We start from the raw sequence: 13,817 nt of genomic DNA, 5'->3' as shown, positions 1-13,817 counted from the left end.
TGCTGTCAAATCACAGCAGGGGCGAGGTGGGGTATAGACCGGTAAGTGTTATGTAAGTGGAGATGAATGTCAGCTGTATAACATTTAATACCTGGATATCCATTGCAGAAGCCAACGTCTTCTCTGTATCTCCTAATGTGAAGTCTCCATGTTGAACGGCTCTGTGAATGATATCATTTTTATTTACAGCAGCAACCAGCTGGATGGGTAGCCCCATCTTCTGAGCGATGCAGCCCGCTGTCAGAGAAAACAGAACAGAAAAAGGTAAATCTATATAATAGTTCTGCCTAACTCAGGTAACAATCGGATAAAACTAAAAGATCTTCTCACTAAGAAAATAGCTGAGGACCAATATCAGGGGTGAGACTATAATGTGACAGGACCACGTGAAGTCTAATGCCCTGTACACACAGTCAGACTTTCCGACAAAAAATGTGCGATCGGATCACGTTGTCGGAAAATCCGATCGTGTGCGTGTGCTCCACCGGACTTTTTCCGTCGGAATTTCCGACACACAGTTTAAGAGCAGGATCTAAAATTTTCGGACAACAAAATCCGATCATTTAAATTCCAATCGTGTGTAGACAATTCCAACGGACAAAGTGCCACGCATGCTCAGAATAAATTACGAGACAAAAACGATTGGCTACTGCCCTTTTTTTAGTCCTGACGTACGTTTTACATCAACTCGTTCTGAATGATCAGATTTTTCCGACAACTTTGTGCGACTGTGTGTATGCAAGACAAGTTTTAGACAAAATCCGTCTGAAAAAGTCAGACAGATTTTGTCATCGGAATGTCCAACCGTGTGTACACGGCATAACTCATTCCTTACCAGCACAGGCAATCCATGGACACTCTGGGGCCCCTTAGTAGGAGACTAAGTCCAGACATCACCCTCTGAGACTCCCTGTAAGCAACCCAGCTTGGCCTAATCGGAACCCAGGTCCTCCAATTTAACCTGCAGTTTCTTCCAGCCATTCCCCTGGGCTAAATCCAACAGTAGTCCTCCATCAACAAAGTCCACATCAGGCTCCCCAGAAAAATGTTTGACTTTACTAAAGAAAATTTGGTGAAAAGTTAGCCATGTAGGATAATGGTGGCTTGATACTCAACTAATTGAAACAATTTTTGTAATACGCGTGTCAGGATATTCTGCCCAAGTGGGTGGATTCGGGGTGCAATGCTCTGCAATTTTTAAGCCAATTAGAGCCTCACATGGAGCGGAATCTGTCAAATAGATTTGCCTGCTCAGCGGGGGATCTGTCTGCTGATCCACACTGAGCAGGTGGATGACGGGTCCCCGTTGCTCTCTATGGGGCGGTCGGATGGAAACGGACCGACTGTCCATTACCGTCCGATACCATCTGATCCGATCTGCTAGATGGGTGGGAAATGGAATCCTCATCAGTCTGTTTTTTTCCCGACTGGATCGGATGCAGGCAGGTGTAAAAGGACACATGTCCATTTACATGAGCCTCTCCATAGAGAACAATGGGTTGTCCGATTGGGCCCAGTGGCGTCACTAGGGTTGGTGTCACCCCCTACGATAAAACATGATGCCACCCCCCCTCCATCAACTTTATTCACCCCCCATTACAGACCCCCCTCCACTAAGTAAAGACCCTCCTCTGTCAGTGAAGACCCTGTACAAAGTATAAACCCCCTCCATCAGTATAGACCACCCCCCTTGGTACAGACCCCCCTCCCTCAGTATAGACCTCCCCCTCCCTCAGTATAGACCTTCCCCTCAGTATAGACCCCCCTCCATTAGTACAAACCACCCCAGAACAAACCACCTCCCTCCATAACAAACCACCCCCCTCCAATAGTACAGACCCCCCAGAAAAAATCACCCCCCTCAATTAGTACAGACCCCCCCCAGAACAAACTACCAACCTCCATTAGTACAGACCCCCGCACAGAACAAACCACCCCCTCCATTAGAACAGACCCCCCAGAACAAACCACCCCCCTTCATTAGTAGAGACCCACCGAACAAACCACCCCCCCTCCATTAGTACAGACCCCCCCGACAGAACTAACCAAACCCCCAGTACAGACCCCCCTCCACTAAGTAAAGACCCTCCTCTGTCAGTGAAGACCCTGTACAAAGTACAAACTCCCTCCATCAGTATAGACCACCCCCCTTGGTACAGACCCCCCTCCCTCAGTATAGACCTCCCCCTCCCTCAGTATAGACCTCCCCCCTCATTATAGACCTCCCCCCTCAGTTTAGACCCCCCCCCTCCATTAGTACAGACCCCCCCAGAACAAATCACCTCCCTCCATAACAAACCACCCCCCTCCAATAGTACAGACCCCCCAGAACAATCCACCCCCCTCCATTAGTACAGACCCCCGACAGAAAAAGCCACCCCCTCCATTAGTACAGAGCCCCCAGAACAAACAAACCCTCCATAGGGTATAGCTGTGACCAGCAGCATAAACTAACCTCATCAGCAAGCCCTTCCCCCTCACAACACCTAACCTCGGGTGGTGGAGGACATCTCTCCCCCCCAATCTGAAGCCGACACCCACTGCCCGTTACTGCACCAGCTTGGGTGGCTCAGGTACACAAAGCACCCGGGTGGCAGCTGGAGAGGACAGTGTGCAGCCGCACCACCCGGGTGGAGAGCAGATCGAGACAGGCTTGGGCAGGAGTGAGAGGCAGAGGAGGAGTCAGGGCTTTCATTACCATTGGGATGGTGTCACCCCTCTAGCGGGGGGCACCCAGTGCGGACAGCACTCTCCGCCCCTGCCTAGCGACGCTACTGATTGGGCCCGCCTGAAAAACGGACAGGCAGACACGATTGGTCTGCTTGTGTTTAGGGGCCTAAGGCCTTGTTCACACAGGGTATACACAGCGTACCTTTACAGGGATGCACAGGTGTTTTGTGATGATGTAATTTGGGATGTGGCAACTGCACAGACAGAGCCATTGTTGCCAATTTTACATGCATTTAGGTCCACATGCATGTCCCTGAGCTCACACTGTCTGCATTCAGGGTCATGTACCCGCACCTACACAGATGTCAATTGTCAGATTGGGAACAGCAGCTATGTCTGTGCAGCCGCTGAATCCCAATTGACATAAATGGGACTGCCTGTATGGGGATGCATGGAACACCTGTGTATCCCTGTGCGGGTAAACATGGTCCTCTATGGGCATACACTTTAGTATGCCACATGTGAATGATGCTTTAGTACTAACTTAGCAGGAATTTATTATTTATTAATGATTTTAGTGTAATATTTAGTGAAAATAGCGGTATGATGAACATTTGTTCAATTATTGTAGGGCCCAAAAAATCATTAGCACTTTTTTTTTATTCTACATTTTTTAGAAAATGTCTAGTTTGAGGGGTCTTTTCAAATTCTGAAAGCTGTAAGTGAAAAATGGTACCCTCTGAATTTTTTGAGTAAATAGTTTTTATTTACAGTTTTGCGTCTCTTCAGTTTTCACCATTTCACAAAAAGGTGCAATTTGAAATATACAAATATTTGTTATTTATTAACTCAATACAGTTTTAACTTTTATATTCAATAGGAATTAAGCATAAATGTACATTTTGCAATGTATGAATCCACTATTTAGGATTTTAGTGTATTTTTAGCAAAAATATTGTTTGATAAACATTTGCGCAAATACAGCCCAGCCTAAAAAATCAGTAGCACCTTTTTTTTTATTGCAGAGGTCATATGCAGATAATATATGGTTTGGGGGTTCTTTTACAAACTCTGAAAGCTGTAAGTGAAAAATGAAAACCTCCTGATTTTTAGAGAAATTTTTGGGTACATTCGATTTTCATTATTTTGCAAAAAGCGCGATTTAAAATTTACAAATATTTGTTATTTATTAACTGAATACAGGATAAGCTTTTATATTTAGCAGTAATTTTGCAAAATTGTGTGTTTTTTATCTGCTAATAATGGTTTTAATGTATTTTTAGTGACAATATTGTTTTGATAAACATTTGCGCAAATACAGTGAGGCCTAAGAAATCAGTAGCACCTTCTTTTTATTCTAGAGGTCATATTCTTTCAGAAGATATATGGTATGGGGGGTCTTTCACAAATTCTGAAAGCTGTAAGGGAAATTTTAAAGCCTTCAGATTTTTAGAGAAATTTGTATATTTATATTTTTGTGTTTGTTCGATTTTCACCATTTTGCAAAAAGGCACAATGTAAAAAGTAAAATGTTTTGTTATTTATTAACTCCATACAGGTTAATCTTTTATATTTAGTAGGGATTTAACGAGAATTTTTGTAAAATTAGCTGTGTTTTTATCTGCTAATAATGGTTTTAGTGTATTTTTTGTGAATATATTCTTTTGATAAACAGTACGCAAATACCATGGGGTCTAAAAAATCAGTGGCACCTTCTTTTCATTCTAGAGGTCATATGCTTTCAGAAAATATATGTCTTTTTTTTTCTTTCACAAATTCTAAAAGCTGTAAGGGAAAAATTAAAACCTTCAGATTTTTAGAGAAATTTGGATATTTACACTTTTGCGTCTGTTCAATTTTCACCATTTCGCAAACAGATGCAATTTAAAGGTTACAAATACAAAATTCTACCTACTGGGATTTTTTTTTTTAAAGTTCATTACCACCTTAAGACCCCTTTCACACTGGGGCGTTTTTCAGGCGTTTTCCAGGCGCTTTAACGTTAAAAAAAGCGCCTGTGAAGCGCTTGAAAGAAGCCTCATCTGCAATCCCAATGTGAAAGCCCAAGTGCTTTAAGAGCCCTTTCACAATGTCAGCGCCCGAAAAACGCTCGTAAAGCACCGCTTAAACTAGCAGTGCTTTATTTGCATTTTTCGAGCGCTATTGGGGCACTTTTAACCCCTGCTAGTGGCCAAATAAAGGGTTAAAAGCGGCCACAAAACGCTGCTGCCAAAAGCGATTTTCAGGCGCTTTTCAGGCATTTTGCATGTGCTTCCCATTGATTTCAATGGGAAGGGGCGCTTTAGGAGCGGTGTATTCACCGCTCCAAAAGCACTGCAAAGAAGCTGCTTGCTGGACTTTTTTGACGCCCTACTAGCGCAGCGCTTCAGTGTGAAAGCACTCAGGCTTTTACATTGGGATTGCAGTTGCAGCTTATTTCAGGCGCTTTACAGGTGCTTTTTGTAAAGCTAAAGCGCCTGAAAAATGCCCCAGTGTGAAAGGGGTCTCAGTGTGAAAGCACTCAGGCTTTTACATTGGGACTGCAGATGCGGCTTCTTTCAAGCGCTTTACAGGCACTTTTTTTAATGCTAAAGTGCCTGAAAAACACCTGAAAAACTTCCCAGTGTGAAAGGGGTCTAAATATGGTCAAAAACAAAAGAAGCTTTCATGGGCAAAAATGGTACTGGCAAGTGATTTGTGGTTCCTATGCTCACAGACAGGACTCTAACTTTTAAAAGCTGAAAATAGCTGAAGCTGAAGATTTATTCTACTGTAAACTGTTGCTTGTGGCATCATATTACCCATCTCATACCTGTAATATTCCCTGCTCCACCTGTTGGTACAACTATCTCCACAGGGGGCAGTGTGTCTTCCTGTGATGCTGGAGCACATCGGAAGTACCCATAAATGAAATGGGCTATCTGAACCATCACTCGAGCCCAGTTTACAGAGTTAATGCTCATTAAATTATGCTTGCTTGCAAAACTTGTGTCTCTGAAGAGTTTCCTTACAGGTACGTCCAGCTCATCCGATGTTCCTTCAACTGCCAAGGAATAGGAGAACATTTAGAGAAAATGTAATTTAGTGGGATTGTGTTCATGGAGGTTGTACAATATTTCACACATTTCAATTTTTTCACCTTTTAATCAGAGTGTTTCCATTTTGAGATCTATTTTTGGGCATGTTTTTAAATTACTTTTTTTTAATTACTTAAAATTAATTTACAGTGTATAGTATAAATGCTTTTTTTATTATGTTCATGTATAAGAAAATAAATATCTTCTAAATATTTGTAGAAATATACTCTAACATGTTTTCAATGTAAACCTTAACCGCTTGCCGACCGTATACTGTAAATATATGGTGGCAAAGGAGCTCCCCTAGGCAGTATCACATACCTGTACATGATCCTGCACTTCTGGGTCTGTGGTGCGCACACGCGCCACCAGCGACCCGCTCCCGGTGTGATTGTACACAGCAGGAGCCAATCAGTGGGTCCGGCGGACGTGATGTCCACTGGGACCCATGGATCATTCGGGAAACACAGGCAGAACGACGGTCTGCCTATGTAAACATTGCAGATTGCCGTTCTGTGAGAAGGGAAGGTTGTGATCCTGTGTTCCTGCAAAGCAGGAACAGGGATCTCTGCCTTTCCCATAGTAAAAGCACCTACCACACAATTAGCGAGCACTTAAGAAAAATAAGCTGCGCTGAAGATCATAAAAATATGTGATGTATGCTCATATGCCATAAATCGTGAAATATGTTTTTTCACGGGGGAAATGATTTATTTTAGCACTATTTATGGCATATGAGCATATATCACATATTTTTATGATCTTCAGCGCAGCTTCTTTTTCTTAATTGGTTTTCATTGTGTGTATCTCACATTAAAGCGGAGCTCCACCCTAAAGTGGAACCTCCGCTCATTGGAACCCCCCGCCCCCCCCTCCGGCGCCACAATTGGCACCTTTCAGGGGGGAGGGGGGTGCAGATACCTGTACAGTACAGGTATTTGCACCCACTTCCGGCATAGATATCCGCAGAATCTGCGGATATTTATGCCACTTCCTGCGGGTCTCCCGCTGTCTGTTGGGACACACACGGATCCCAGAGACAGCGGGGACCATCCTTATTGCGCAGCGTGACGCGCGCATGCGCAGTAGGGAACCGGGAAGTGAAGCCGCAAGGCTCCACTTCCTGATTCCCATACCCAAGATGGCGGCGGCAGCACCCGAGAGACGATCGAGAGATTGGTTTCGGGTGCCGACATCGAAGGCGTGCTGGGCGGGTAAGTGTCATTATTTTAAAAGTCAACAGCTGCTGACTTTAAAAAAAAAAAAAAACGGCGGAACTCCCGCTTTAAGTTGCAGCAGGAGTTTTCTAATATTTTATTTTGTTCACGGATATTTATTTATTTATAGACAGCGCTGTTTTTTTACTTTTTAATTAGCAAGCACTCCCTAGGCACACATTTAACCTTCTGAGTGCCACTAATGTTAACCCCTTCCCTACCAGTGTTATTAGTACAGTGACAATGCATATTGATAGCACTGATCACTGCTCCCCAAGAAGTGTCACTTAAGCCACGTACACACAATCGTATTTTCTGACGGGAAATGTGCGATGATAGGCTATTGGTGGAAAATCCGACCGTTTATACGCTCCATCTAACAGTTGTTGTCGGAGTTTCCATGGACAAATGTTGGATGGCAGGCTTTAAAATTTTCCACGGACAAATATCTGTTGTCGGATTTTCCATGCTCGGAAGCAAAGACGAGCCAGAAGCGGTCGATCTTGTAAATTAGCGTCCGTAATGGAGAATTAACATTCGGGACATGGCAAATTATGAAATCTCGCAATGCGGTGCACATTCTCTTCTTTAATGGGATAATAATGAAGCTGCTTTGCTGGTGATACTGATGGAGTTATTGCAAACAAATTTTCAAAGGCTTTTTTTTCTAGTGATATCAGGAATAATATTATTATGCTTGTTATTTTGTTTTTTGGTGCAAGTTACCACAACACCATTATCCCCTAGTTTTTAACATCAAAGATACAACTATTTTGGTGTCCCTTGTTAATTAACAATTATATTTATTACATTATAATATACAATTACATTGTTATTTTAAAATGTAACTGCCTAATCCCAAAGTAAAACACATAGCCAAGTATTATTCTACACAATTTTTTTATCGTGCATTAAAAAAAAAAATAATAATTTTGACATGTTATCTGCCAATAGTACTTAACCAAAAAGTGCATTCTATGCATCCAAAAATATAGAAAATATACCAAATCAAATCATTATTCAACCAAAAAATAAAATAAAAGCCTCATGCATGTGTCCTGTTTCTTATTATAGGGGGTCAACAATGCCAAGAAAGTGGGTGAAAGTAGGGGTCCGTCATCTGGAGATAATAGTGAAAATCATCCGGAGCTCCTACTGCAAAGGCATATGACATAATTGGTCATGATTAATAAAGCAACCAATTTTTGGTCCAAGAACTCCTCCTCCTGTTCCTGGACTTGGGTGAAAGCAATAACTCCAAAGCGAATAATAAATAACACATTATCTCCTCCGACTCTGCAACATGTCTGGTTGACGAAAAGGCCGTTCAGAAACGTACTGAAAAGTGCGTAATGAAAAGTGCAAATCAACACTCAAACTTCTACTAACACGAAATTAGCAGAATGAGCCCAAAGGGTGGCGCTAAAGAGCTGAAAAACCAAGTAGTACTTGACTGCGTTCATGTTTGTTGGCAGACAATTCCTTGCCGTTTGTATGCAAGACAAGCTCCTGGCTTTTGTCTGTGAAAAATCCGTGTGTACGAGGCTTAAGTGTCCGGTTGTCTGCTGCAATTTCGCAGTCACGATAAAAATCGCAGATCGCCGCCATTGCTAGTAAAAAAAAATATATATTGATAAAAATGCCATAAAACTAACCCCTATTTTGTAGACGCTATAACTTTTGTGTAAACCAATCAATAAACGCTTATTGTGATTTTTTTTTACCAAAAATATATCGAAGAATACGTATCAGCCTAAACTGAGGGAAAAATAGTTTTTTTATAGATTTTTTGGGGATGTTTATTATAGCAAAAAGTAATGCGTTCTTTTCAAATTTGTCGCTCTATTTTTGTTTATAGCACAAAAAATAAAAGCCGCAGAGGTGATCAAATACCATCAAAAGAAAGCTCTATTTGTGGGAAAAAAGGACATTAGTTTTGTTTGGGAACCACGTCTCATGGCGCGCAATTTTCAGTTAAAGCGACGCAGTGCCGAATCGCAAAAAGTGCTCTGGTCTTTGGCCAGCCAAATGGTCCGGGGCTTAAGGGGCTAAATAACATACATGTCATATTCACTTGCTTTGTGCAGTAGTTTTGCACAGAGCAGCCCTGATCCTCCTGTTCTCGGGTTCCTCATTGGCACTCTTGGCCTGTATTAGTGTCACTGGTCCCCAAAAAGTATCACTAAGGCCGCGTACACACGCGCGGACTGTTCGCCCAACTTTGTCCGTCCAACAGTTTCGGCAAACAGTCCGCTCAAACTTAGCATGGACGGACATGGCCACACACGACGGACGAACAGTTTGCTGAAACCGTGCGCGATGACGTGAACGGCACGTACGACGGGACGAAAAATACGACGTCCTATACACTGCATTATAGCTTTCGGCGTGAAAATCCTTTCTGAGCATGCGCGCAACTTTGTTTGACGAACAAGCCTACACACGGGCGGACTGTTCGCTCAAACAAGGTTTCAGCGGACAGTTTTTCGGAATTTCCGAAAAACCTTGTCCGTCCAACTGTCCGCTGAAACTGTCCGCTGAAAGCCCACACACGAGCGGACTGTCCGCCCAAACACTGTTCAGCGGACAAAGTTGGGCGAACAGTCCGCCCGTGTGTACGCGGCCTTAGTGTTTGTTTTGTCCACTGCAATGTCGCAGTCCCGCAAAAAAAATGCTGATCGCCGCCATAACATATACAATGGACTTGTATTTGCACAAAGTGGTGGATTTAGCACATAAATACGGGGGGGGGGGTGCATATACTACGATTATCGTCTGTCTTTCTCAGCTAAGGTGGTGGCCACTTGGGCTCAGTTCCAGGTAGGTTTTGTGCAGGCATTTTGTCAATCAAAAGTCCCCGGTGTGTAGCAATTGCCAGTCCTCAGCACATACTTCTGCATGGTGTCCTATATTTGAGGCCCCGGGTCAGTCAGGGATCTGCAAGCAGGCGGCCGGTGTGTCCTCCACAAGACCTTCTGGACAGGTGGATAAATTGGGCAGCCTATCCGTTACCTGGGCAAAGTGCAGGTGTGCAACAATTTCAAACATTCAGGATACAATTACAACTAGTGTAGGCTCCTGCATGTTGCTCTAATTGTTTTAGGGCTCATCCTAAATCCTCCTGTCTGGTCAAGCCCTTTAGTTCTTCCTGACTAAGCCAAGTCAATATTTCCGCACCAGGGGCTTATTTAGAAGTTCACCCATCCTCAGGTTTCAGGCAATTCCCATTGGATGGTTTCTCTGTTGGGTTTCATACAGGCTTAGTAGATAAATTGCTGGAAGCTGAAGTGGCCAAAGGATTTATAATTGGTCCTTTTAGTTCATCACCTTTTGGCATGTAGAGGGTCAGCCCCTTTGGGATAGTTTGTGGGAAATTTTCTAATAAGTATACAGTCTAATACTGTATACGACTTGTCCGCACCTCATTCTTCACACATTCCTAGTCTCAATTCACTGATTCCCTCAGAGGAATTTTCTTTAAAGTATTCATCAGTGGATTCAGACATACAGCATATTCTGCAGTTGGGCAGGGGACTTGGTTGTCCAAAGCAGATATTGCCAATGCATTCAAGCTGCTTCCTATTAGTCCTGCTCTTTGACAATGGCACGGCATTAAATGGCGTGATCGTTACTACTTTGCCACTAAATTAAACTTCGGGTCAAAGAGCAGTCCTTGTTTATTTAATATCTTTTCCCAGGCACTCCATTGGGTTTTGGTCAACTGCAAAGGTTGTCAGGGGATTGTGTATTACCTTGATGATTTCCTGCTCTTGGAGGACCCTGGTTGGCCACCTAAGGATTTGAAGTGTCTTGCTGAACGGTTTGCATGTTCCACTGGCTGCTTGCAAGGTGGAAGGTCCAGCCAACATCATACATGTTTTGGGTATTTTGGTGCTGAATGGCTGTCCAGCTGGTGGCCCATGGAGGTTTTCCGCATGCCCAAATTTGCGCAGACTTCGGCATTGTTTGAAGTCTACCCAATTTTGGCGGCAGCTGTCACTTGGGGGCCAGGTTGGTCAGTAAGTTCGGTCATTTTCTTCACTGACAATCTGGCCACCGCCAAGATCATCAATAAGGTCGGGGTCTCTGATCATCATGTCCATTATGCGCAGGTTGACTTGGCTGGGGCTGACATACAAATTCCATTTTCAGGGGGAATTCATTCGTGGGAATTACAATAGTGCGGCCGATGCGTTATCTTGTTTTAAATTCAAACTATTTTTCTTGCAGCACCAGGAAGCAGAGCGGGTGGGCAAGCCGGTTCCTCTCTATTTCCTGCTCATCATGGACTAACCAGGTTCTGGACACAGGCGATCAATTTGGCTAGCAAGTCTCTATCCAGCAATACAATCAAGACGTACGCCATGGGTTGGAAGACATTTCACAAATTCTTGATTCAACATCCTTGTAGTTGTCCATGGGACATTAGGTATGTGATGGCATTTGCGGCATATTGCCACAGCGAGTTGGCATTATCCACTAATGCCATTAAATTGTACCTATCAGGCATTCAGCATTTCAGGGCACTTTAAAACTCTGTTAGTCCATCCATTTTTGCTGCTCGCCCTCTCAAGGCCATGTTGAGTATTCAAAGGTCACAGGGACAGGCTCAGGTATCAAGACTGCCATTTACTGGCCAGATGGTCCGGGAAATTTCAGACCTCTTGTCGTCATCCCCTTTTGGTATATGTCTCAGTTTGGTGCTCAAGGCAGCTATGTATTTGAGTTTTTTTGGCTTCCTCAGACCTGGGGAAGTTTTGCAGGTTAGTCGTCATGCTCCTTTCCTGGTTAAAGGCAGTCTTAACAGGTGCGCTGATTATTACCCTCTACAGCTCAATAACAATAAGACTAGACAAATGGGCTAGGGTTTTTCGTGGTGAAATATTATAGTACCAACAGCAAGTTGTGTCCGGTTGAGGTACTTGACTCACTTTCTAGGTTATTGGCAGCATCCCCACTGGACAGCCCTTTGTTGCCGTTTCTCACAGATCCTCTTACATCAGAACAGTTCGTGTCACATGTCAGGATCTTGAACGTGAAGTTAAACTTAAATCCAAATCTGTTTTGCAGACATTCGTTCAGGTATGGGGCGATATCTGCAGGTTGTAAGCAGGGGTTCCCTCCTTTCATCATTAAATATATGGAATGATGGAGGTCCTCCTGTTTTGGCAGGTATATACCAGAACCCCATACAATCTTTGTTACCTAATTTTCATTAAAGCTTTCATTTTTCATACCTACTCATGTGTCTTTTTGGCCTCTTTTGGCAGGTCTAGGTAAGTTAGGGGATATCGTTTCAATATGAAGACTCTGACTACAAATACAAGCTTATGGTGGTTACTTGTGTAGCACTAACCCCCGAAGGAGCTGCTTACCGTTACCTCACCTGCTCGCCTCTTTGTCTTAGGGGGATCCCGATGGAAAGTAGCCCAAATTATGATAAATCCGACACTTAGTCCTTTTTGAAGATTTATTTAGGGATAATACAAAAGAAAGAAAGAAAACACAGTCCTTCAATAGAGGGTTAGAGGATAAGGGGGAGTTCAGGCACCTGGTAATTGTGGGTTAGAGATATTAGTCAGATCCAGAGGACAAACCGCTCCACAGACCGGATCCGGCAATCACCCGATAGGCCTCTCTCACTTGACCTAGCAGCTGATGAGATGCTCAACAAAGTCTCTGCCACAGACTTGTCAATTGAACTTAGAAATCTTGAGAGTTTTAGAAGAACTACCATACAGTACCAGATTCTTTCAGCCAACCCGGCAATACTGTAAGGGTATTGATCCGTGTTGCATCCTCCAGGCTCTTCTTGAGACACCAGCCTTACGCTTGGTCCTCCATCTGAGAAGGCCTCCCCTGGATCCTCCAGTTTTCTTGGCTTCTCCCTGCAGGTGAGACAGCACAGGACCACCCCTGGATCAGCAGGCCCCAAGACTTTCCTGGGCCTACACTCTCAGTTGCAAAGCCTCAGGCCAGCCGGCCCCAAGGCGCAGAACCATGTGACACAGACCCCCAAGGTCGGGATAGAGGACCCCAAAACAGGGACCGGAAAACAGACCCACAAAAATGGCGTCGGTACCTTAAATACCCTCTCCCAGAATGCATAGCAGGGAAACCACACCCACTGAGCTATTTCCAAGCAAGAGATGGCATTCAATGCATCCAGCCTGCTGCTTTTCCACACTTACCGGCAGTGACAGCGCCACCTATGGTCAAGTGGGAATCAGTGCAACCCAGCTGGACTGGTACAGAAACCAGAACTTTTAGAGAGAATTAGTCTGAGCCAAACTACAGCCTCAGACAACAAAATTTTAAAAAATAATAGGGTCTGCCCATCAGAAGCAGGGTGCTACACTTGTTTTAAATGCTTCACTCTCTGGATGTGCATAGTACATAGTGATTAAACTCTGAATAATAGTAATGTACAGGCAACCTACCCCCTAATAGATGAACATTATCTTCAAACACGGTTATCATCTGCAGCTCCTGGATCTTAGTACAGCGTCCAATTGGGTACAGAACAATAATATCAATATTTGGATTTTCTCGAACACCCTCAATTGCAGCACTTCCTGTGTCTCCAGATGTTGCTGAAACACAAATTGAATGCATACCACTAAATAATACAGAAAGCTCTTCGTCTGGTCAGTAATTAAAACAATCAGTCGGTATTTTGTTATGACTGATCGGTGTATAGCTGACATTAACCACTTGCTGACCACCCGCTGTCATTATACTGCAGCAGGTCGGCACGATCCCGCGAGCTGTTGTAGCTGTACTTCAGCTCCTTTAAGCGGAATAGCAGGCACATGCACGCCACCGGAGGCACGCTCCCCCCTGCACTGCAATG

At 43.8% G+C, this 13,817-nt stretch overlaps 1 protein-coding gene across 2 annotated transcripts in view; it reads right to left on the bottom strand.

The window, feature by feature from the left end:
• The window catches only part of THNSL2 (threonine synthase like 2), a 39,224-nt gene that overhangs the window by 18,597 nt on the left and 6,810 nt on the right, over positions 1–13,817 (bottom strand). Inside the window, exons 4-6 of one of the 2 annotated variants that reach the window (XM_077477991.1) lie at positions 13,405–13,557; positions 5,483–5,713; positions 92–237 (exon numbers count right to left, since the gene is read on the bottom strand). In XM_077477991.1, the coding sequence (XP_077334117.1) occupies positions 92–237; positions 5,483–5,713; positions 13,405–13,557 (530 nt within the window). The remainder of the gene's footprint in view (positions 1–91; positions 238–5,482; positions 5,714–13,404; positions 13,558–13,817) is intronic. The other variant, XM_077477992.1, reaches the window with a different exon arrangement.

This window comes from Lithobates pipiens, unplaced genomic scaffold (assembly GCF_037356315.1).
Source record: "Lithobates pipiens isolate NorthernLeopardFrog02 unplaced genomic scaffold, aLitPip1_a1.2 Scaffold_13, whole genome shotgun sequence".
Classification (NCBI taxonomy): domain Eukaryota; kingdom Metazoa; phylum Chordata; class Amphibia; order Anura; family Ranidae; genus Lithobates; species Lithobates pipiens.
Note: the sequence above shows the minus strand (reverse complement) of the source record. Positions and strands in the feature narration are given on the sequence as shown.